General features: G+C 35.6%; 2 protein-coding genes, 1 long non-coding RNA gene and 1 pseudogene across 3 annotated transcripts; 2 read left to right on the plus strand and 2 right to left on the minus strand.

Annotated features, from left to right (window-relative positions):
- Nucleotides 1-922: 922 nt before the first annotated feature.
- On the plus strand, nt 923-3,768 carry LOC142633564 (uncharacterized). Its single transcript, XR_012843934.1, has 5 exons — nt 923-1,231; nt 2,575-2,794; nt 2,877-3,101; nt 3,220-3,291; nt 3,405-3,768. It is a non-coding gene; the product is annotated as an uncharacterized LOC142633564 (long non-coding RNA).
- Nucleotides 3,769-4,324: 556 nt separating this feature from the next.
- Nucleotides 4,325-6,571, minus strand: LOC142633733 (dynamin-related protein 4C-like). The gene has a single exon (XM_075807985.1). The coding sequence runs from the start codon at nt 6,461-6,463 to the stop codon at nt 4,496-4,498; it is 1,968 nt and encodes a 655-aa protein (XP_075664100.1). The 5' UTR covers nt 6,464-6,571; the 3' UTR covers nt 4,325-4,495.
- A 7,311-nt stretch (nt 6,572-13,882) lies between these two features.
- On the minus strand, nt 13,883-15,922 carry LOC142635357 (dynamin-related protein 4C-like). Its single transcript, XM_075809531.1, has one exon. The coding sequence runs from the start codon at nt 15,920-15,922 to the stop codon at nt 13,883-13,885; it is 2,040 nt and encodes a 679-aa protein (XP_075665646.1).
- Nucleotides 15,923-21,056: 5,134 nt separating this feature from the next.
- LOC142635358 (cell division cycle protein 48 homolog pseudogene) lies at nt 21,057-23,730 on the plus strand (annotated as a pseudogene).
- Nucleotides 23,731-23,962: the final 232 nt, after the last annotated feature.

Genomic DNA, 23,962 nt, shown 5'->3' on the forward strand with positions numbered 1-23,962 from the left:
GGCAGCAACCATTTACAGTATACCTGGACTCCGCCGCCGTCCAGTGAAACGTCCCAAAGGGTTACAGAATTGATAAGTACTCTACGGCTGCAAGAAGTACACATCAATGTATAAAGTAGGATAGTTATTAACTTAGTTCTTATATTTTTGGGTTTGAGGAGTACGTCATTTACTTATTTACTGAATGTATAATGTAGGATAGTGAACTCAATTCTTATTTTTTTGGGTTTGAGGAGTACTACATTACTGAATGTGTAATGTAGGATAGTTAACTTCCCTAAAAATTTGGACGGCCTTCTTTAATTTGGCATGATATTAATGTATTATTTTATTAATTTGATAGGTTGGTTTGTCCCTTTCTTTATTTAGTACTACATGTTCCAGACATATATAAATAGGTTGATAAACAGGTTGCTACATAGTTTGGTTGAAAAAAATAAAGGGAATCTGTGATTTGCCCAAGGGAAAAAAAAAAAAACCTAAAACGCGGCTATAGCCAAATTAAAAAAAAAAAAAACTATATATATATATATATATATATATACACACACACACCCATAGCGACCTTTAAAACACAACTGTAGGTTAAAGACCTAGAGCTGCACACAAATGCAGCTAAAATAACCCTATAGCCACGTTTTAAAAAACGCGGCTATAGGTTGAAAACTGTAGACCAGTTTTTTTTTTTTTTTGTGTGTGTGTGTGTAGTGAAGATAGCTTTGGGCAGCATAACTTAAACGGCCACAATTCACTTCTGATTTTTGGCCTCTAGTGCTGTGTATGCATTAGTGTTGTACGTGGTAACCAATGAAAAGCTTTAGTCTTTACAATAAAACTCACGTGAAGGAATTGTATATAGTTCTCTTTTTGAAATTTCAAAGGAACATACATTAAACACACAAATTATTACATGTACTCTTGATTGTGAAGGTTCCAACAAGTGTAGACTGGATAAGCTGTCCACAATATTCCCTATTAATGGGTCTTGGTCTTGCAGAAGTATCTAGGTTAAGCTCTAGTCGAGAGGAGAGAGAGAGTTTTGCAGGGAGTGTTTAAGAAAGTGGGGCTGTCAATACTCAATACCCAGTGGGATTTTTGGAGGGGAAGATGGCAAAGCTTGCTTGTATTCCAGTGACCATGTTTAGTCTCATTGTGTTTGTAATAGTGTTTATGTGCATAGGACCAAACAAAGTCGAAGCACAAGCACCAGGGAGTCTTCTTGCTAATGAAGGTACGTTTTGTTTATATGCATATTTACATGTTATTTTGGTAATCAAGCTCAAGTTGATGGAGTTGGAAATCAGTATATTGAAGTTTCAGTTTCAGCTCAATGAAGTTTATATTAGCTGTTAGCAGCATCCTTATTGCCTCTGTGTTCTAACTTGGCCTCATGTGGTTAAGGGCTTTGACATGCTTCTCATACTATTTAATTAGCCTTTTTAGCACTGCAATAAGACCCCATAATGAAGCTGAATTTCAAGGATCATCACAGAGAAACCAAGACATGACTCTTACCTTTTTCGAGGCCATATCTGGTCGCATAAAATGGGTCGATTGTAGAATTATGAAGCCATGCTTTGGATTTGTTTTGAGAAACCAAATTAAATGAGACCACTCTAGCTAGTTATGATTCTTCCTCGTATAGAATCCCACATAGCAGTTAAACTTTATTTTATTATAAAAATAATAATAAAATAAGGGACCCAAGTAACTGATGGGATTGATGCATCATAAACTATCCTAGGACCATAATTGGTTATGAGAAGTTCTCTAATGTGCCAATTACTCAATCTGAACAAAACCATTCCATTCCCAATTAGGTGCTTACAGAATTAGGAGTAAGAGGCCTTTACTTCAGCAATTTTCCCCAACACCAAGAACATTCCCTAGGCATTTTCATAGAGCATGAATTTTTCCTTTCAATAAGTATTTGTTTACCCAGGCAACCCACAACAAGCTTGACAGGGTAAAGGCAACCAGATATTCCTCATAACTGAGGCATTATTTGAATTTAGGATTTGAAACAACTGTCCGATTAAGTTTTTGTTTCTCAGCTGCACTATCCGCACGTTCATTCCACTAGTAGGCATACTTATCAATTATTTAGGTAACAAAAAATCCTGGTAGAGAAGTTGATGTGTGTAGTAGAAGCCCTTCAAGAAATAGCTACACAGCTGGGGAAGAAAGACTGGAATTTCAAAGTAAATCCATGCAATGACTCAAGCTGGATTACACCAGCTTCAAGTCAGAGGCCATTGTACAATAATTCTGTTGTCTGTGATTGCTCCAACACGGGTGGTGTGTGCCATGGGGTTAGCATGTACGCTCCCTTCCCTCATATAACATAAAAGTTACTCTTAAATTTTCTTATGAAGGTTAATGGCAAATAATAGCAATGAATATTGAATAAGATGTGTAACTTAGTTGAAAATTGGATAAACACCTATTTCTTTATTTTGCTAAATTTTTCTCTCTTTTAATCATCAAATTTAAGCTAAGACATTACATTGAAATTGTTACATAAAATTGTAATCTCTCTCTATTTTTTATTTTACTTTAATCTTTGTTATACAGATTTCTTAAAGGGCAGGATCTTGCTGGTATACTTCCACTATCTTTGGTGAAGCTACCCAACCTTAAGGAAATGTAAGAAGGCCTTTTCCTTGTTAGCCAGCAAACTGGACTATAAGCTTCTACTTACAGCAGACCTTCCTCTTGCTGACAGTGATTTGAATAGAAACTACCTTAGTGGAATGATACCAAGAGAATGGGCTTCAATGAAGTTGGAATTTCTGTAAATTACTCTCTACCCTTTCAAGTCTAAGGTTAGCTGGTTAAAGCTAATTATTAAACTAATGAAAATGAATCAAGTGCAGTTCCATCAGTACGAACAACTTATCAGGACGTATTGACTACTTGGCAAACATTACCACTCTTAGAGCTCTGTATGCTCTGGATCTCTATGTTAAATAGTTTCAACAATTCATTTGGTTAAGCTCTGCTGTCTGTAATCTTGGACTGTATTTCAGGGCCATTGAAAGCGACCTGTTCTTTGGCCCTGTTCCCCCCGGGCTTGCAAACTTGGTTGACTTGGAGATTCTGTTAGTGATTCTTTCTTTTCAAATCACATTTTATTAGTCATTTCTAAATTCTCAATGAGTTTCATAACATAATAATAGTGTATGTTGAACTAGTCTTAAGTATCCTTTTTTATTGCAGCGTTCTTAATGCTAACAATCTCACGGGAGAGTTGCCAGTACCTCTCACTAGCCTAACCAAATTAAGAGTACTGTAAGTGATTGTCAACTTTTCAATTTCTGTACTAACAGTAATTTTTATTTTTTGTTGAAAAATGATCAGGTTTGTATTTCAGTCTATCTTGTTTCTATCTGGCCCATATGCAGTGGGATTAGCAGTAACAACTTCACTGAAGAATACCTGATTCCGTTCAAAGTTGGAGACAACTTCAGAATTTTTATGTGATATTCCTACAATTTTATGTAAAGCACTTCTACTCAAAAGTTTCAGGCTTAATCTAAATCCATTGGAATTATGTCCTTAACAGAGAGATCCAAGCTAGTGGTCTTGAGGGGCCCATTCCTCCTAGCATTTCGTTCTTAAGAAATTTAACAGTGCTGTGAGTTCTGTGTTCTATGTTAAAAGTTCTATGAAATCCCAAACTCCAAAATCTATTCAATTTTGAGGTCTTGTAAGCTCAAACTCTAAATTTGGTTAGCAAATCACTGTCTTTACCTTCATACCAATAAGTGAGCCTAAACGAAGTTGACAATCAATGTATTAAGATTGCTAATTCTAAATTGTTGCTCCTTAATGTCCATGGGAAGAAACATCCAAGATAGTTTCAGCTATACAAACCCAAAAGGAAGTTCTTCAACATGGCGTAGGTTGATTAAAAAGGGAAAAAGATTGTAACAATGAGTTATTATGATTTAGATTAAAGCTTGATTGATTTAGATTAATGTATGATTTAAATGTAAACGTAGTTTCAGTTTGTTCCCATCAATAGGTAATTAATCTTTTTGCTTGGTTGCCTGAAACTGCTCAACATCCCGCAGTTATAGACATAAGTCACTTCCCACTTCCAAGGAAATGATTCTCTATTTCACAGACTTCACTTCATCTACCTGATCATTGAAAATGACCATAACCAATCTATTCATTCTTCCATTTTTTTTTAAGAATCACAGAATGCATTATAAGAAGCTAATTTGTTTGGAATGGTTCATATTATTCCAAGGATTTCTTCAGTACTCTAAGCACATAAGTTGTTTTGAAATCTTGAATTACAGAAAACTCACAGATATGAAGAAATTAAAATTGGTTCTCCCCACCAACAAAGAGATAATAAACTCACACCGTTTCAAGTGAAACAAACCAAATACATAGAAAGGAAAACAAAACCAAATACATATATTGCAAACTACTTTGTTAACATGAAAGCATAGCAATTATTTAAAATAACATAGCAAACACCCTAATCATTATAGGTACCGATCTTGTCCATGATCTTGGCAACCACTTCTTTGGACTTTTTAAGCAGCTGTATACTCTTGTTTATTTTCTGTCGCTTTGAAGCAACTGCAGGTGATTCCTCGAGCATCCTTTCAATCCCACCACCAGGTCCCATTAACTCATTAACGATCTCTGCTTCAAACTCTTTGTTCACCAAGTTTCCAATACTGAGCAGTAAATGTAGAGCCATGCAGTCAACCAATCTCTTTAACACAATCTTCCAATAAGCTGTCATTCTCATCTTCAAATCAAAAGCCTGCTGTAGAAGATGAGAATATTTCTTTAGGTGAGTAACGTCAATCTCACCGAAACCTTCAAGCTTTATTACTGAAGGCCAATCTACATTAGTCAAGACGTACGTCATGAAGGCATCTTGTTGAACCATTAATTTATTCCAATCAGATAAGTACTCTGGATTACAAGTATAATCCGTCTGCTTCTCCATTTCAACGATTTCCATGACCCAGTTGATAGAGCGCTCTTTCATCTTGGCTATAAGATTATGTCCAGCACGCCTGAAAGACAGCTGAAGCTGGTAATAGTGTTCAGAGTGGTGCATCATGACAGAAATAACAATTTCCTCAACATAACTCCAGACCTTCTCAGCAAAAATAGTTGGAATGCTAGATATGCCTTTCACCCTTTTCTGTAGGATAGTAAGGAAGGCAGAGCGGGGAAGAAAATTCGGCAGTCCAATACCCTTGGTTTCCTCCAAAACCATAATCTCCTCCATCAAAAATTTCTCTGCAGGGTCACTTACAGCATGCTTGTGAAGTTCATCGGAGAATTGGTTGAACATTTCAACCAACCGAGCAGTGCAATGCATGTTTTGCTCATCTGGGTATTCATCAAATTCTCCCCTCACAAGAATTTTCCTTAATGATTCTTTGGCTAATCCAATAATCTGCATAAAAGCTGTCATTGCCTCAGTAAGAGATGACATCTTCTGGGGCATTCTTTTCGCCTCAGCAACGTTCAAATTCAACTTGTCATTAATGCTCTTCACAATAGCTGGCAAATTTCTAGCTATACTAGCTGCTTGAATTTGCACCAGCTTGTGCGCCAGAACAGGAATACCCACAATAGATTTATCGATCTTGGAAAGCAGAGGATGTGATTCAAAAAGTCTAGCCTCTTCCACTCGCGCCTCTTCATAGGATTCTTCTCCTATCCGATTCCTAACGCAGACATAGCCAAGCCCAATATTGACATCATCAGCAGTAACCTTCTCCAGAAGGCCTTCAGGAGACTTGTCAGACTTAGTAACAACAGCAAGAGTCCGTTCACCAGTCTTGTCCACCATCTGTGACATCCTGATAGATTCACAAGTAGTGAAATCCACTGTTGCAGATAGAACATTGAGTATAATACTCTCGTCAGGAGTGATATACTCCATGATAATATCTTTTATCTGGTCATAGATGTTTTCAGGCTGACCATGGACTGGCACTCTAGTAATTCCAGGAAGATCAACCATAGTTAAATCAGGCACACCATTTTTTCTCACCTCCAATGTCAAAGGAGCGTTGGAAATCCCCTTCCCAAACCCGGCAATCTCCTCTGTGGCATGATGTATAGCCTCAGAAACATGTTCTTCATCGGTTCGAACAACTTTACCATTGAACTCCAAGGAAAGATCAGGTTCAGGAGTTGCCTGGTGCATGAGCCTCATTATGAGAGGCACCCTTGTGCAAATTCCCTGGCCACGGGGAAGGTTGATACCGGCAAGTGATTCAAGAACACTTGACTTTCCTGAGGACTGGTCCCCAACCACGACAATGGTGGGGAGCTGAATGCCTTCTCTTGTGATCATAAGGTGACGGAGGCTGTCAACTGTATCGAGGAGTGGGCGAATGCGATCATTGTAGGATGAAATGATGGGTGCATCTTGGACTGCTTGAGCTACTACAAGTGAGCTTTCGTCTCCCATGTTTTAATAGAAAGGAGCAAAACTTGGAACAAAAATGCAAGAGAAAGCTAGAGAGAGATATAGTGTATGCGTTATGGAGAAAAATGGTATGTGATGCATAAGAGAGCATGGAGTATTTTTATAGACTGGTCTCATTCCTTAAAAGATGGGGAAAGTAAAGAAATGTGGGGTCTTAATTACCTTCTTTATGCGGAAAGAGTGAAGTCCATGTCTGTTAGACCACGGTGACTTAGAAACTTGGTTCACGAGTTTTAAACATTAAAAATTTACCTACTTCCTTCCAAGAGCATATTGAGTGTACAGTGTACGAAACCGACGGCTGAAATTGTGTTTTGAAACATAATTTCATATAAAATTGTGAAATCATAATCTCACAATTTCGCAATTATAATTTAAATCTTATTTTCAAACATACAATTTTCTTAGCTATGCGTACAACTGTGTGTTATAACTAAGAAGATGTGTACAACAATAATGCGCAAGTAAAAACTCCCTTCAAATTTTCAATAAATGGAATTTTACCTTGGGAGAGTCTTACAAGAAGAAATTAATTCTCTGTTGTAAAAGATAGCTTTAGGCAAAGCAACTTTGGTGCTGTACGAGGTCACCAATGAAAGGCTTTGCCTTTACATAAGACTCCCTATTTTACTGTCTTGTACGTGGTAACCAATGAACGCCCTTGCCTTCTTTATGAAGTTTCAACGGAATATGTCCTGTACATTGTATTTTGTATACATAGGAAAAGGTCACTTACACACGTCTTTTATACACTCCGTACGCATACTTTTTTGAACTAAAATAGTCATTGCCCATGGTGGGAACTGGGAAGTGCCCATGGTGTGGGAAGCCAATACTTGCGCAGACCTGTTGGTAAAGTGAGGAGCTTCTCAATAAGAGAGGGAAATGATCTGGTAATGTTGTTCTAATAATATTGTTTGTATTTTTTAAAAATATACGTGGATGAAAAAATATGTAAAAATACATTTAATATTATTTAAATACTGAAAACTGTTATTTAAATAAAAATAACAATAGGGTATTGCCACATACTACACCTTCTTGTTACCATGCCTCTCTGTTGCAATTCTACGGGTTTTGTCTCATCTCGTGAGGTTGTCTGCAAATAAAGCTTTAGCTACTATTTTTAGTTTTGTGTGTTTGAAGTTCAAGTGTTGTTTTTAAATTAGTGTTTGGTTTGCTTGTTGGGTTTTAGTTTGTTTTGTAAGTTACTGCTCTCTCAGTTAGCCGTGTGAACTCTGTTGTGTTTATTATCCTTTATTTCAATAAAGCCATCGTTTTACTAGATTGAGGTTACTAATTGATGTGTTAGCCATCGTAAAGAGAAAATTTAAATATTTATTTATGAGATAATTGAAGTATATCTTTGTGATTGTCATATTATTTTATAATAAGTTTTATGGGGAAAAATTTATAATATCTTTAACATTTTCCTACATATATTCAATCACACAAATTATTACATGTACTCTAGATATATCATCTTATCAATAGAATGTGTGGATGAGCACTTGCAAGGTATCATAGTTGTTTGGTTTTTTTCTTTGTTCTTGCTTATTATTTCCTCCTATTTAAATCTTGCGGGGACTCTTGAAGAGCTCATAAAAACTGTTAGTTATATATAAAATGAGTTCAAGATAAATGATATCCACAAAACAAAATATTTTTGTGGCTTATAAATTTAATATCTTCCCAATAGAATTCTTATTTATCAGTCAACATTAGTGGTGTTGATTCTCAACAAAAAAAAAACATTAGGGGCATGAAGTTAAGCCATCAATCTACTAAAACCAACCCAATTCAACTCAACCCACCGGGTTGGGTTAGTTTGTAGGGTTGGTGGGTTGGATTAAATTGTCATTGGTGGGGTGGGTTGGGTGTGGGTCAATCGATTTACAAATCTGCCTAATCCACCTATATTTAATATATATTTTTAAAAATTATATTATATAATTATTGTAAGTGCACAATTGCACCTGGACCCAAGAACAGTTATGGGCTCAGGCCCAATGAGCCTTAAACAATACGAATTTGTAGAGTGTGGGCTTGAAACCTAGGTTAGAAATGGGTGGGAATTAAATGACAAACCAAAGATTGCCAGTACTTGGAAACAACAAGGAATATTGTAAATAGGCCTCCTCGGACGTAAGCCGAGAGCTGTTCTTATATTATATCTTTCTCTTTGTCTTTTTTCTTTTTTAGGTTACAAAAAGTCCGTCCCGTTTCTGTTCTAGGTCCTTCCTTAAATACTCCTCTTTTTAATACTTTATACACGTGTTGCCCCAATTCCTCCCTTAGCCTAGATATTTCTTTTCTTAGTGCCTTTGAACAGTAACTAGAAGTTTCCCTTCCACTGTTCAAGCGTCACTTCCCCATTAATGCGGCCAGGGTGGTAGGTGCAGGGTCTTTAATGTGGAGGTAGCAGCCTTTACCTTTGACATTTTTCCAACATCGGTGCTTCTAGGACATTTAAGGGTTCACCCCCTTTAACCATTGGTCTTGACCGCGTCATTCCCTAACCTTTACCATGAAGTCCCGGGTTCTCTGATGCCAGTCCGAGGGGAAAAACATCCTCGGCTGGATCCTCGGATCCTCGGCGTATGGGCCGACCCGAAGTAATAACAAGCTCTAAACTCAAGAGCAGGTCGGCCTTCCTTAGCAAGACCTAACGGCCCATATTCCTTTCAAGATCTTTTTACTCCCCACAATTATATTATTTACTTTTTTATTTATCAACTATGTTGAAATATAACTATGTTATATCCTACTAACTTTGAAGTTCTAATTAAATGATTTGTGTTGGTTTTGTGCTATACTTAGGTTTATTTGATTATAAATTTTTTCTTATTTGTATTGGTGTTGTTCTAATACTCAATTAAAAATATAAAAAACTTTCTAACCCATAGGTTTAACTCTAACCTGGTCCAGGTGAGCTGTGATGGATTGGGTTAGACCCCTGTGAGCTAAATTTTTTTTCAACCCAATTATAGTGAGTTGGATTGAAAAAACCTAACTCAACTTGACCCATGCACTAGGAATGACAAATGGTAGGGTTTGGGGCAGGTTTCTTTATACCCGAACTCGACTTGCGGGCCTATCCCTGTTACTCAAACTCCTGTTTAATAAACAGGCTTTTTTTCAACCCCAAAACCCGCCCCTTCAGGCCCCTTCTAGTCATAAACACAAACATAGAAATCACAAACACAAGAAAATAAAAACCAAAAAAAGAAAAAAAAAATCATAGAGGGTGGCCATGAGAGAGTAGCTGAGGCATGACAGAGCTTGAGGCCGGCAGATGAAACAGTGAAACGTGAGCATGAGGCCGACGGACGAAATGGTGAGGCGTGAGCTTGAGGGTCAGCGGTGACTGTTTTGAGTGAGTGAGAGTAGGTGGCTGGTGAGGAGGGGCAACTAAGACCAAAGAAAAAGATGAGATGAGATTTAGGGTTAGAATAGGTTATAAGTGTGTGTGTGTGTGGGGGGGGGGGGGTTTGGTATTTTTAGTTTTAATCGGGTTAGGTCCAAGTCCAGGTTCGGGTTTAAGGTGGGTTTCACTAAAACCTATACCCAACCAGAACTCGCTTCAGGTTTTATTTAAAAAACCCAAATTCGACCTTATTGTTTTGCGAGTCAGGTAAAACCTGCCCCATTAGGGTCCGGTCGAGCAAGGTACCCGCAAGTCGGCTACTTTTTGCCATCCCTACCATGCACACCCCTAGGACCCTACATATTCATAAATTTTCTAAAACACTTTTTCAATAGATAAAACTCATCCCTTAAGCACTCCAATTGTAGTTCAGTCATGTGATGCCATGAAAGTCCCTTTTCACCGTCAAGATAATGAAGAAATTCTTGGTCCTAGAGTATCATATCTTAGTGCAATCAATGCCAACATGTATCTTGCAAATTACAAAACCTGGCATAGCATTTTTAGTAAACTTGCTAGTAAGATAGTTCTACACCAACTCGAAAACATTAGAATAAGATCAAGCATATATTATATTACTTCCATGGGACGATTTACATGAGATTATTTTATTCAAATTGATCTAATCCACAATTGGTTAGATATGCAAGCAGGGGCGGAGCCAGGGGGGGTCGAGAGGGGGCACTTGCCCCCCTGGCCCCACCCAAAAAAAGTTTTAATATTTACTTAATTTGCCTAAATGAATTTGAGGTAAAAAGATAGTACTATTACAAATGAAAAGTTATAAAATTGTAGGCAATACAACCAGCTGCTTGCATGAGATGATTGGGAGCATAGCCCACTTTTACCATCTTAAAATATAAGCCCATTCTATATTAACATAACCCAATTCTAATATTAAAAGTTAAAAAAAAAAAACAAAAAAACAAACAAACAGTTACCTTGATGCATGTTTAACTTATAATCTCATATTGTTTGATTTTTCTACTCTCTTTCTTTGGTAACTTTTTAAATGCATTTCTTGTATTGCAAAATAAATAAATGGTTAATTAATATGATGGTTTTTCAAAAATAAGTATACACGTTAAGCTAAAATAAATAGACCTATAACATATAGCTTTACAAAAATAATAGAAATTTACCTAAGTTGAGCTTTATGTCTATCTAACAACTAAAAATCTTTCAATTCGTAAGTATAGTTATAGCTTTTTTTATAATTAAAATTTTAAAAGGATTATTCATGTAAATGAATTCCTAAATAGATAAATATAATATAATGAATTTGTTATTTTATTGGAAATTTTCTTGCATTTAAATACGGCTTAGCATACACATGAGTGAATTGTGTTATTTTGTAAATTGATCTCAAATACTATATGTACATATTCGCTTGCACGTGTATAGATGTTCTTGTCAAATGTAATTTTTGCCCCCCCCTAAAGTTAGATCTTGGCTCCGCCACTGTATGCAAGTAAAAGTTATCTTTCTAATCTAAAAAAAAGACAAATCACAAAGTATTTATTTACTTATGACAATATTGCTCATAGAGATGTGTCAAGTAAATAATTTATGTTATTTTCTCAAATCACTCAAAGATTATCGCAATTGAAGTTCTACGTATTCACGAGGAATAAATATTCAAAAAAAAAAAAAAATGATTGTATTTTGTTTCCTTCGCTTAGGTTTCATCGCACAATGTTTTTCTTCGCAAGGTTTTTAATAAGGCAATTATAAAGTTAGAGAAATATAAGAATCCTTTACTCTTTTTCCTTCGTCATTTGATCTTTTCCAGTAAGGTTTCCTTAGTAAGGTGGTATTAACGAGACATTCTTTTATTCATCAAAAAAACGAGGCATTCTTTGATTGTGCGGTCATTCGACAGGGAGTGTTGTACTAAAAGATAGCTTTAGGCGGAGCAACTTGAAGGCCACAATTCACTTTTGATTTTTGGCCTTTAGTGCTGTATGCTTTAGTGTTGTACGTGGTAAAGAATTAAAGGCTTCGCCTCTACAATTAAAATAGGTTCTTTTTGTGAAATTTCAACGGAATATACATTATATATTTTATCACACAAATTATTACATGTACTTTACTCTTTAGACATAATTAATATTACGACCGTTTGAGAGTAGTTTATCTAAATTTTTGTTAAAAATATATTAAAATATATTTACACCTTGAAAAAAATGAAAAAAATATAAAAAATGCTATAAAAAATGTAAAGTTTTAAAAAACTATACATAAAAATTAAATATTAAAAGCTGAGCTTATAAATTAATAACAAACAATAGATGACCACTAGCTAGATTTGATATTTACATACTCATATGGTTACCCATTGCTTTTGTTCCATATAGTTCAAAGATCCTCTCAATTGACAAAACAAATATTTATGAATGTGTCATTCAACCACGTTGTTTGAAATCTGAAAATTGATATAAGGTGCTTTTTAATTTAGTGTTTAAACACCTTAAAATGAGTAACGTAACTCACACACTACTAAAAAAAGCTCTTACAAATGCGTTTTTTTTTTTTTTTTTTTTTAAATTTTAGAAACAACAATTCTCAGTGCTTAAACACTGAAAACTGTTGTTTAGAATCACTAAATGAATAGGCTCATAACTACTTGGATTATGAGAATATCCTTTGTATATATGTAACAAACTAATGTTGTGATAAACAAGTTTTCCAACTTTTTCTAGTTGTTTATTTTTAAAATTAACTTTCATTTTTGAAATATTTCAGGTCTTTGATTTGAAGGCGCTCATGCACTACTGCTATCAAACAGTTATCTTCCATACGAACAAAAAAAAAAAAAAAATTATAGAAACAAATATCTACATTTGGTGGTACTCTTTTTGTTGGAAAAGAGAACAATATTGTTTTTTTTTTTCCTATAAATTTGATAATGCAATGAAGAAAGGAAGATTTAGGTGGTGTTTGGACACTCCATTTTTCATTACTCATATCTCAAAACTGGTGGGCTCCACGCATCACAACTCTGTTTGGCTCAATTTCTTTAACTCATTTCTCAATTTTTTGAGTTAATAATCCGAAAACTGAGTTAGAAATATCAGGGAAGTACTAGTTGAGTTAGATGATAAATTTGATAACGCAATGAAGAATGGAAGACTTAAAGTTAGAAATATTATGATGTCAGTAGTTACTGTAAATTCTACTCTAGTCTAATTTAAATATCTATGTTTGTGAAGCTCCCTCCTAGAAATTTGAATTCCGACCCTAGCCCCTACGCCCCACAAGCAATTATACTTGTGGAGTGACTATTACGCCAAGAGTGCACAGTAATATTATTGCAAATAATTAAACATATAGAATTTAGTATAGTTATTCATAAAACTTGTGGTTACAAATCACTCCCCGTTAATAAATTTTACAAGGGCAGAGCATCTTCATAAATCCATTTCCTTCAATAAATTTAATTTACAAAGGTGAGTCCACTAAGCCAAAAACTTTTTCCCTTTGTAGTTCACTAATGCGATTGACAGACAACAATGCTTAGTTCATTTATAAAATCTTTATTACTGGTGCCTCGAAAAAAAAAAATCGGTTATTATTTATATACTTTATGTTACCTAATGGCAAAGACTGGCTCCTTCTCATCAGTCACAAGTGAATGCTGTTTCATTCTTGCTGTTCTATGGATTAGTACTAAAGGATTACTGAATCAACTGTCACAACCAAAGCACCTGGAACTTGAATAGCATTTGGATATAAGCAATGTAAACATGGCAGAACTTAAGGGCTTGTACACAAATGCCCGACCTGTCTTATAACTCTGATTTTGTTAAGCAATAAACTAATAACTAGGTTCAAGAAATAAAAATTGGTTCTCACCAACTAAAACATGACAATACTACAACGAATACTACACAATTCCAAGAAAGGAAAACAAAACAAAACGCATAGAAAGCAAACAACTTCATCATAAATGACATAAAAAAGCACACTAATCACTAATCAGCAGCATAGGTGCCAACCTTGTCCATGATCTTGGCAACAACTTCTTTGGACTTCTTAAGGAGCTGTATACTCTTGTTTATTTTCAGTCGCTTTGCAGCAACTGCAGGTGATTCCTCCAGCATCCTTTCAATTCCACCACCAGGTCCCATCAATTCATTCACAATCTCAATTTCAAACTCTCTGTTAACCAAATTTCCAACACTCAGAAGTAAATGTAGAGCCATGCAGTCAACCAATCTTTTTAACACGATTTTCCAGTATGCAGTCATTCTCATCTTCATATCAAAAGCCTGTTGCAGAACATGTGGATAGTCCCTAAGTTTCCCAACTTCAATTTCACCAAAACTATTAAGCTTTATCTTTGCAGGCCTTTCTTCATTAGTCAAGACATCCTTCATGAATGCATCTTGTTGAGACATTAGAGTATTCCAATCAGACAAGTACTCTGGATTACAAGTATAATCTGTCAGCTTTTCCATTTCAACGATCTCCATGACCCAGTTGACTGAGCGCTCTTTCATCTTGGCTATAAGATTATGCCCAGCACGCCTAAAAGATAACTGCAGTTGGTAATAGTTTTCAGAGTGTTGCATTATTACAGAAATGACAACTTCCTCAACATAGTTCCAGACCTTCTCAGCAAAACTAATCGGTATACTCGATATGCCTTTCACCTTTTTCTGTAGGATAGTGAGGAAGGCAGTGCGGGGAAGAAAATTCGGCAGTCCAATACCTTTGGCTTCCTCCAAAACCATAATTTCCTCCATCAGAAAGTTCTTTTCAGGCTTGGTTTCAGCGTGCTTGTGAAGTTCATCAGAATACTGGTTGAGCATTTCTACCAACCGAGCAGTGCAATGCATGTTTTTCTGATCTGGGTATTCATCAAATTCTCCTCTCACAAGGATTTTGCGTAATGATTCTTTTGCTAACCCAATGATCTGCATGAAAGCTGTCATTGCCTCAGAAACAGATGACATCTTCGGGGGCATTCTTTTCAGTTCAGCAACATTCATGGCCAACTTGTCATTAATGCTCTTCACAATAGCGGGCAAATTTCTCGCTATACTAGCTGCTTGAATTTGCACCAGCTTTTGTGCCAGAACAGGAATTCCAACAATAGAATTATCGATTTTGGAAAGCTGGGGATGAGTTTCAAAAAGTCTTGCCTCTTCTAATCGCGCCTCTGCATAAGATTCTTCTCCTATCCGATTCCTAACACAGACATAGCCAAGCCCAATATTGACATCGTCAGAAGTAACCTTCTCAAGAAGTCCTTCAGGGGCCTTGTCAGACTTAGTAACAACAGCAAGAGTCCTCTCACCGGTCTTGTCCACCATCTGTGACATCCTGATAGATTCACAAGTAGTGAAATCCACTGTCGCAGAAAGAACATTGAGTATAATACTCTCTTCAGGAGCGATATACTCCATGATAATCTCCTTTATCTGGTCATAGATATTTTCAGGCTGGCCATGCACAGGTACCCTAGTAATTCCAGGGAGATCAACCATTGTTAAATCAGGTACACCATTTTTTCTCACCTCCAATGTCAAAGGATTGTTAGAAATCCCCTTCCCAAGGCCGGCAATCTCATCAGTGGCAAGATTAATAGCCTCAGAAACATGTTCTTCATCGGTTCTAACAACTTTTTCATTGAATTCTAAGAAAAGTTCAGGTTGAGGAAGAGGATGGTGCTGAAGCCTCATTATTAAAGGTACCCTAGTGCAAATCCCCTGACCACGGGGAAGGTGGATACCGGCCAGTGATTCAAGGACGCTAGATTTTCCCGACGATTGGTCGCCAACAACCACAATGGTGGGGAGCTGTATGCCTTCTCTTGTGATCATAAGGTGACGGAGCTTGTCAACTGTATCAAGGAGTGGACGAATACGATCATTGTAGGATGAAGTGATGGGAGCATCTTGGTCTGGTTGGACTGCTTGGACTAGTGCAAGTGAATTTTCATCTTCACGTTGTACAACAGTGCTAGATTTCTTTTTAACAGAAGCAGCAGTACTCTTCACCCCTGCCATGTTTCAGTTGAAAGAGCAAAAGTTACAGTAAAATCAAAAGCAAGCTAGAGAACAAAATGGTATGGAATGCATAAGGGTGAACGTGAATGGGGTATATTTATAGGAGTCTCAATCTCTTTCATTAAAAGATGTAGGTGGAAAGTAAGAAACGGGGGGTCTTGATCATCCGAATAAAGAGAGATAGAGGGACTTGACGTTTGGTATTTTCAATGAAACCAATGAGAATGAGAAGCCACGGGTTTTGAAGCTACGTACATGAATGCCCTGATAGTTGGTAGGAGTACTTATTGGTAATGTAACACTACAAAACACAGAATTCAAAGATATGTAACGGTGTTTTTCCTAGGCCATGCTTGCAATATGATGCAGTAAATGAGCTGAGGGCCTGAGGTTCAGAGGTTCAACCCTCTTGGGAGTTGGGAGTTTAGTCATTGTTTGGTGGATTACAGTGACTGTTACAGTTCTCGAGTTTTAAAGGTTGCCTGATTCCTAAGAAAAAAAAAGTTGTTGTACACGAATGGTCAGTAAAAACTCCCTTCGAATTCCAATATGGAATTTTACCTTGGAAAGTTTTCCTAGAAGAAAACTGATTCTACGTACTCCACTTATCATGCAGGATGCTAGTAGTTTCATTGGGTTTTTTTCCCCTTTTCTTTGTTGTACTTGCATATTGGTCTAATATTGATTGAGATACTAGGGTTTTGATTCTCAGACATTTATTATTTTACATAAACTTAATTTTATAGGTTAAAATATGGATATTCCCACATCAATTGTATGTAAATAATGTTCCTAAAAAAAATTGTACATAGATAATAGCTTCTCAAAAAAAAAATTTGAAAGTAGATAATAGAGAGAGAGAGAGAGAGAGAGAGAGAGAGAGAGAGAAATTATCTTTGTTATTAGAATTGTTCCATGTGCAAAAATGTCTGAATTTACACTTGGAGACAACAAGAATTGATCAAATAACTTAATCGGTAATTAATTCGGTATATTTGAAAGGGTTAAGTGTACTGGATTATTAATCAAGGCAACCAATATGGAACAATATTTATAACTTCTTTTGATAATGAACCATTTTTTGAGAATAACAATATTTATAACTTTAGTGTTCGATGGTCACAAAGTCTATTAATTGGTAACTTGGTATAAACATATTTGAGAATATATATATATGGCACAAGAAAGGCACGGTGAGATTGTGCCCTCTATGTATGAGTTGGAGACAATAGAATTGGACTATGTTTAACCTAATTAGATGACCGGAAGTTGGGCACAAGTTGGGCACGTCTTGACCAATGTGAATGCTCCTTTAATGTGTTTGTAACATTTAGAAATTTTGCAACGTAACGACAAGCAACATCTTTCATGATGATTCCACCATTTCAAAAACTGGACCGGACTGACCAATTGAATCGGAAATAAGACATAGAACTTATCCTTTAAAAACAGAAAAAATCGGCAGTTGAATCATGAAAATTGAAACCCCACCAACTGGTAAAAATGGGAATAGAACCCATTTTTTGTTTACTGTTTCATTTTTTTAAACCAAGAATGCCTCCCATTTCTTATTCCTCTTAATTTTTATGTGAGAGGGTCCAAAGAAAAAATTGATAAAGAATCTTTTTCTCTAATTTTACTAATTTTCATCTAGCCTATTATTGACATTTTTTTTTTTTTTTTTTACCATTAACAGCTTGCCACCTAGACAAGTGTCATTTTTTTGTCAAACTCGTACGCAAGGCTCACTCCATATATTTTGGGACCTACGGTAAGATTTAAATTTGGACTTTTTATATATTTAAATTTACATTAAATAATAATTGTTTTATAATATAAAATCTATTCTACTTGCTTGTTAAGATTCAAAACTAGTATTAAATTTTTGTATTCAAGTTATATAACATCTCTTTTTAAACTAATAATATTGTTAATTCACTTAATATTTCTTAGGATGTTATGTTTATTAACAAGTAATTAGATATATATTTATTTGATTTTCTCACAAATTATAATTTTTATTTAGTTAACAACTAGTACATCATCATCATCATCATTAAAGCAACACCTATACTACTATCAATAAAAAATGTGAAGTTCTATCTAACCAAAAACAAAAAACAAAAATCAAAGAATGAATTGTAGACGTGACCACTTATAATATAATTTTTTTTTTTACCATAAAACCCATGCTACGCCACCCAAAACTATGAATATTAAAAAAAGTGAATGATAGTCACAATAATGAACATGGCTGGTGCAAAAGCTTAAAACTAAGCTAAATAAGAGTGACTGAATAACTTCATTATCTAGATAAAACAATGTTTACTTTCTTTGTCTCCTACCACTACGACACTACCAAGGGTAAAATAAACATAGAGTAAAGTTAGTTTTCACCTATAAAAACAATCGTCGGGGGGGGGGGGGGGGGGGAGAGTGAGAGAGAGAGAGAGAGAGGTTTTTAACACAAATTTGAATAACCAATCATTAAAAAAAAACAATTATTAGGGGTAGCAAGAACATTCATTGCCAAATCATTTGTGAGGTAGTTGATAGAAGTTGTAGTAGTTTTAGCATTTTCAATTTTTTTTTTTTTTTTAAATGGTATCTTTTATGGATAAAGTTTGGCTACAAATTTGGTTAGGTTATAACTTCCATTAAAAAAAATTAACATATCAGATCTATATATTTTGAAAATTTAACTGTTAGATTGCATTGATTATATTCTTAATATACATATCAAATTTCTTGTAATTGGAAATTGTTTACTATTCGATCCATAAACTTAATTTTTATTGATGACATGGTTATTGATATTTAATCTTCTGAAAATTTTGTAAGTATAAGATGAGAAGAAAACACAATCTAATGGTAGATTTGTCACATGCAATAAATATATATTGAGTGGAGTTCTAGCCTTAAGCAACAATCAAGTTTGTTACCAAATTTTGTCCATTTTTTTTCCTATTAACTAATAAGGACTTAATTAATACTCTTACAAGTAAAGATACATCTTTATTGATTAATTGTCTCACTTGCCTATAAAGTAGAGCCGGCCCTATTGGTATGTAGACTTATTATTATGAAATTGTATGTCTTGCTTCAATAACATAGCCACCGTTAGAGCTTGCACAACTTTTGAAACTTGTGACAGTTCACTCAAAGCATGTGCAGAGGAAGGGGGGGCTAGGAGGGCCATGGTCCAACTTAACTTTCCAAAAAATCCCTCCTCGATTTCTCTTATATTTTTGGTTATATATATATATATATATATATATATATATATATATATATATATATATATATATATCTGTGTGTGTGTATAAATTTATGTATAAATTTAAATAATGACCTCCTTATATATACTTGACTAATACATCGTTTTGTTTCCTCATTAATCTCCTTTTTTGTGTATGACTCAAATTAATCTTATACCATTCATAACTTATTAATTCAAAATATATTTAATTTATTTTTAAAAAAATAAAATTTTATAAATTATTAATACACCATATTTATCTTCTAATTACTCATATACCATTAGAGAAGTATTGTCTTCACAATGTTTTCACAATATTTTGACAACAAATTATAGGATTAATTATTATTTGTTCTAATTTAAATCTACTACTGAAATTACTTTTTTTCCCCCACTAACAACGGGTAACAACTTACCATTTAAAATTTGTTGCAAATTTTTTTTTTAACATAGCATTTCTCTGTACCATAATAGTTCATTGAACCAAAGAATATTTAAGAAACATCCTAGAAATATATTTTTTAAATATGTTTTGAAAATTAGAGATACTACAGACATTTTTTTTTTTCTTTTAGAAGACACCATAAATGTGGATTTGATGGTTAGGAGTTAAGAATTATTTATTTTTTATTGATTTTATAGATATACTGGATGTAAATAATTTGTTAAATATAAGAAAATAGCATATGTTAAATCATGTTATAAACTTAAAAAAAAAAAACCGTTATAAACCTATTTTATGTGTTTATATATGTAGTTTCGCCATTGGCTCAAAGGCATGTCATGGACATTATTTGGAGGTTTAGCGGCATGAAATAATAATGTAAATAAGGTCCTATTCTTATAGGATTCACTTTATAGTCAGATAAATCCAAATCTGGTGACTCTTCAACCTACATTACATGTGTATTTTTTATATATGATTTTTTTTATGTTAATATTGCCAATAATAATTTTTTTTAAATCATTGTAATATATATATATATATATATATATATATATATATATATATATCATTAAGAATAAGTGTCTAGCATATCACCCGTGCACATTTTTTGTGTGAAATAATGTTAAAATGCAAAACTCATCACCCTCTATGTTTCATCAAAATTTATTTTAATTCTCTAACTTTATTTTCGTTTATTTCAGTCTTATAACTCTCAATTTATTCAATTAAGATTTTTCCATCAATTTTTGTTATATGTTACAGTTACTTTTCCAATTTTTTAAATTTTACTTCAAATTTTTTTAATTAAAAAAATTTAATTAATGATTGAAAAGTATTTTTCAGATTTTGTTTTCAAAAAAATTTAACAAAAGTTGACAAAAATGACTAATTAAATAAATCTGAAACTTAAAAGATTAAAATGAATAAAAATAAAATTAGAAAACTGAAATAAATTCTTAAAAAACTTAAGAAGTGAGTCTCACATTTTAGCCCAAAAAATAAAGATGTGCCTTAGCACACAAAATTAATTATTTTCTCTTCTAACTTTTTTTTTTTTTTCCTCTTGAGTTTTATGAATTAATTTGCCACTAAACCAGGACTATTTGTCTCATCAAAAAAATACTAGGACTATTTGAATTTTTAAAAAAGTGAAAAAATAAAATAAAATAAAATTGGTGGGGCTTTTCTTAGTACAACGGCCCAGAGTCGAGACACTCCTCTTTGACTTGAGAATACCACTCCGAATTCCTACAGAACTCGGTGAGCAACGTTGAAGTCCGAAACTTGATATGAATAGTGAATACCACCACCAACCGTGACTCCCACGTTTCCTAATCCTATAAATACCCCACACTTCACTCTACATTCTATTGCTTTGCTTTTGTTCTGTTCTGTTCTGTTGTTTCCTTTTCTATTTAGTCCATAGCATGGCAGAGCAAGCATCGACATCCATGGATTCACTCAACGATAAGAAGAAGAAGAAGGCTCCCAATAGGTTGGTCGTGGAAGAACCCATCAACCACGACGACAACTCTGTGATCTTACTGCACCCTGATACCATGCACACCCTCAACTTCTTTCATGGTGATACTGTCTTGATCAAGGGGAAGAAGAGACGGGACACGGTTTGCGTTGTTCTTGATGACGCTGCTTGTGACAGTTCCAAGGTTTTCATGAACAAGGTGGTGCGGTCTAACCTTAGAGTCAGGCTTGGTGATGTGGTTTCGATTCATCAATGTCATGGTATTAATTACGGCAATAGACTGATAGAGTTCACGTTCTGCCCATTGATGACACCATTGAAGGCCTTACTGGGAGTATCTTTGATGCCTACTTGAAGCCTTATTTTATGGATTCGTTTAGGCCGGTGAGGAAAGGTGATCTTTTTGTTGTGAGGGGTGGGATGAGGAGTGTAGAGTTTAAGGTTATGGAGACTGATCCTGCTGAGTATTGCATTGTTGCACCTGAGACTGAAGTTTACTGTGAAGGAGAGGCATTGAGGAGAGAAGATGAGGAAAGATTGGATGAGATTGGTTATGATGATATCGGTGGCGTTAGGAAGCAACTTGATCAGATTCGTGAGTTGGTGGAATTGCCTTTAACGCATCCACAGCTTTTTGAAACTATTGGAGTGAAGCCTCCCAAGGGAATTTTGCTATACGGGCCTCCTGGGACTGGCAAGACGCTCATAGCAAAGGCTATTGCTAATGAAACTGGGGCTTTCCTTCTCTGTATTAATGGACCGGAGATTATGAGCAAGTTGGCTGGTGAGTGCGAGAGTAATTTGAGGAAAGCTTTTGCTGAAGCAGGGGAGAATGCTCCTTCGATTATATTTATTGATGAGATTGACTCTATTGCTCCCAAGCGTGACAAGACTGGTGGAGAGGTAGAGAGGAGGATTGTTTCACAGCTCTTGACATTGATGGATGGTGTGAATTCCCGGGCACATGTTATTGTTATTGGAGCCACCAATAGGCCTAATAGCATAGACCCTGCATTAAGAAGGTTTGGGAGGTTCGATAAAGAGATTGATATTGGTGTTCCGGATGAAGTTGGGCGTCTTGAGGTTCTTCATATCCATACCAGGAAGATGAAGCTCTCTGAAGATGTGAACTTGGAAAGAGTGGCCAAGGAAACTCATGGACATGTGGGTGCGGATCTTGCGGCTCTTTCTACTGAAGCTGCACTACAATGTATTAGAGAAAAAATGGATGTGATTGACATGGAAGATGAAACCATCGATGCTGAGGTTCTCAATTCCATGGCTGTCACCAATGATCACTTTAGTGCTGCTCTTGCAACTAGCACTGCCTCTGCTTTGCGTGAAACGTTTGTGGAAGTGCCTAATATTAGCTGGGAAGACATTGGTGGACTTGAGAGTGTCAAGACAGAGCTTCAAGAGACAGTTCAATATCCAGTGGAGCATCCTGAAAAGTTTGAGAAGTTTGGAATGTCACCATCTAGAGGAGTTCTCTTCTATGGTCCTCCTGGTTGTGGAAAAACCCTTTTGGCCAAGGCTATTGCCAATGAATGTCAGGCTAATTTCATTAGCATCAAGGGTCCTGAGTTACTCACAATGTGGTTTGGAGAGAGTGAGGCCAATGTTAGGGATGTTTTCGACAAGGCTCGCCAGTCAGCACCTTGTGTCTTGTTTTTTGATGAACTTGACTCCATTGCTATTCAGAGAGGGAGTGGAGTTGGAGATGCTGGTGGTGCTGCTGATAGAGTTTTGAACCAGCTTTTAATCGAAATGGATGGGTTATCATCCAAGAAAACTATTTTTGTCATTGGAGCAACTAATAGGCCTGATATAATTGATCCAGCACTCCTAAGACCTGGTCGTCTTGATCAATTGATCTATATCCCTCTGCCGGATGAGGCTTCACGGCTTCAGATTTTCAAATCTTGTCTTAGGAAATCACCTGTGTCAAAAGATGTTGACCTTACAGCTCTTGCCAAGCTTACAGGAGGCTTTAGTGGGGCAGATATCACAGAAATATGCCAGCGGGCTTGCAAATATGCCATTAGAGAGGACATTCAGAAGGATATTGAGAGGGAAAGCGGCACTATGGCAAAGGATTCTGCAGAAGAAATGGCTGAGATCAAGGAAGCTCACTTTGAGGAGTCATTGAAGTTTGCCAGAAGGAGTGTAAGTGATGCTGACATCTGCAAGTATCAAGCTTTTGCTCAAACATTGCAGCAATCCAGGGGCTTTGGGTCTGCTTCCTATAAAGATCCTGTTGTTGATGATGCACCTCCTGCTACTTCGAGTTCCTCCACATCTGTTCATGCCATTCCAGAGCAAGTACTTGACATTCGAGCAGCTCAAGGAGACATGTTGCAGTCTTTACTGACCACTCAGGCTGCACACGGTCAGCTCTTGGATACACTGATGGGCAATATGGCTGATTTGCGTATCCAGCTTCATCAGTTGAAAAGTTCGTTGTCCTCCACACCACCTCCTGGACCCTCTGATTGAGTTTGCTTTGCCAATGTGTCACAAAAGGGGGAGTATATCTGTTTGCATCTTCAGCTGATGGGTTGATGATGCTGAGCTTTTTGATTAGTTGCCTGATAATGTTTTATTTTCTTCCTATTTAGGATAAGGACTTTGATATCCAGAGAATCAGAATCATACAATTCTTTGTAGCTAGAATAAGAATTATAGGATTTTAAATTTAGTTCTCTCCCTTCTTACTTTCTGCAATGAACTTTAGCTTTAATGTACCTGCTGTAACTCAATAATGATTGTCGTTGTTTCTGCAACAAGTGATTCAATATAATTCAATATTTTACCTTTAGAAAAGCTTCCTTTCTGTTGGTCTTGTCAATT

This window comes from Castanea sativa, chromosome 5, assembly GCF_040712315.1.
Source record: "Castanea sativa cultivar Marrone di Chiusa Pesio chromosome 5, ASM4071231v1".
NCBI classification, from domain to species: domain Eukaryota; kingdom Viridiplantae; phylum Streptophyta; class Magnoliopsida; order Fagales; family Fagaceae; genus Castanea; species Castanea sativa.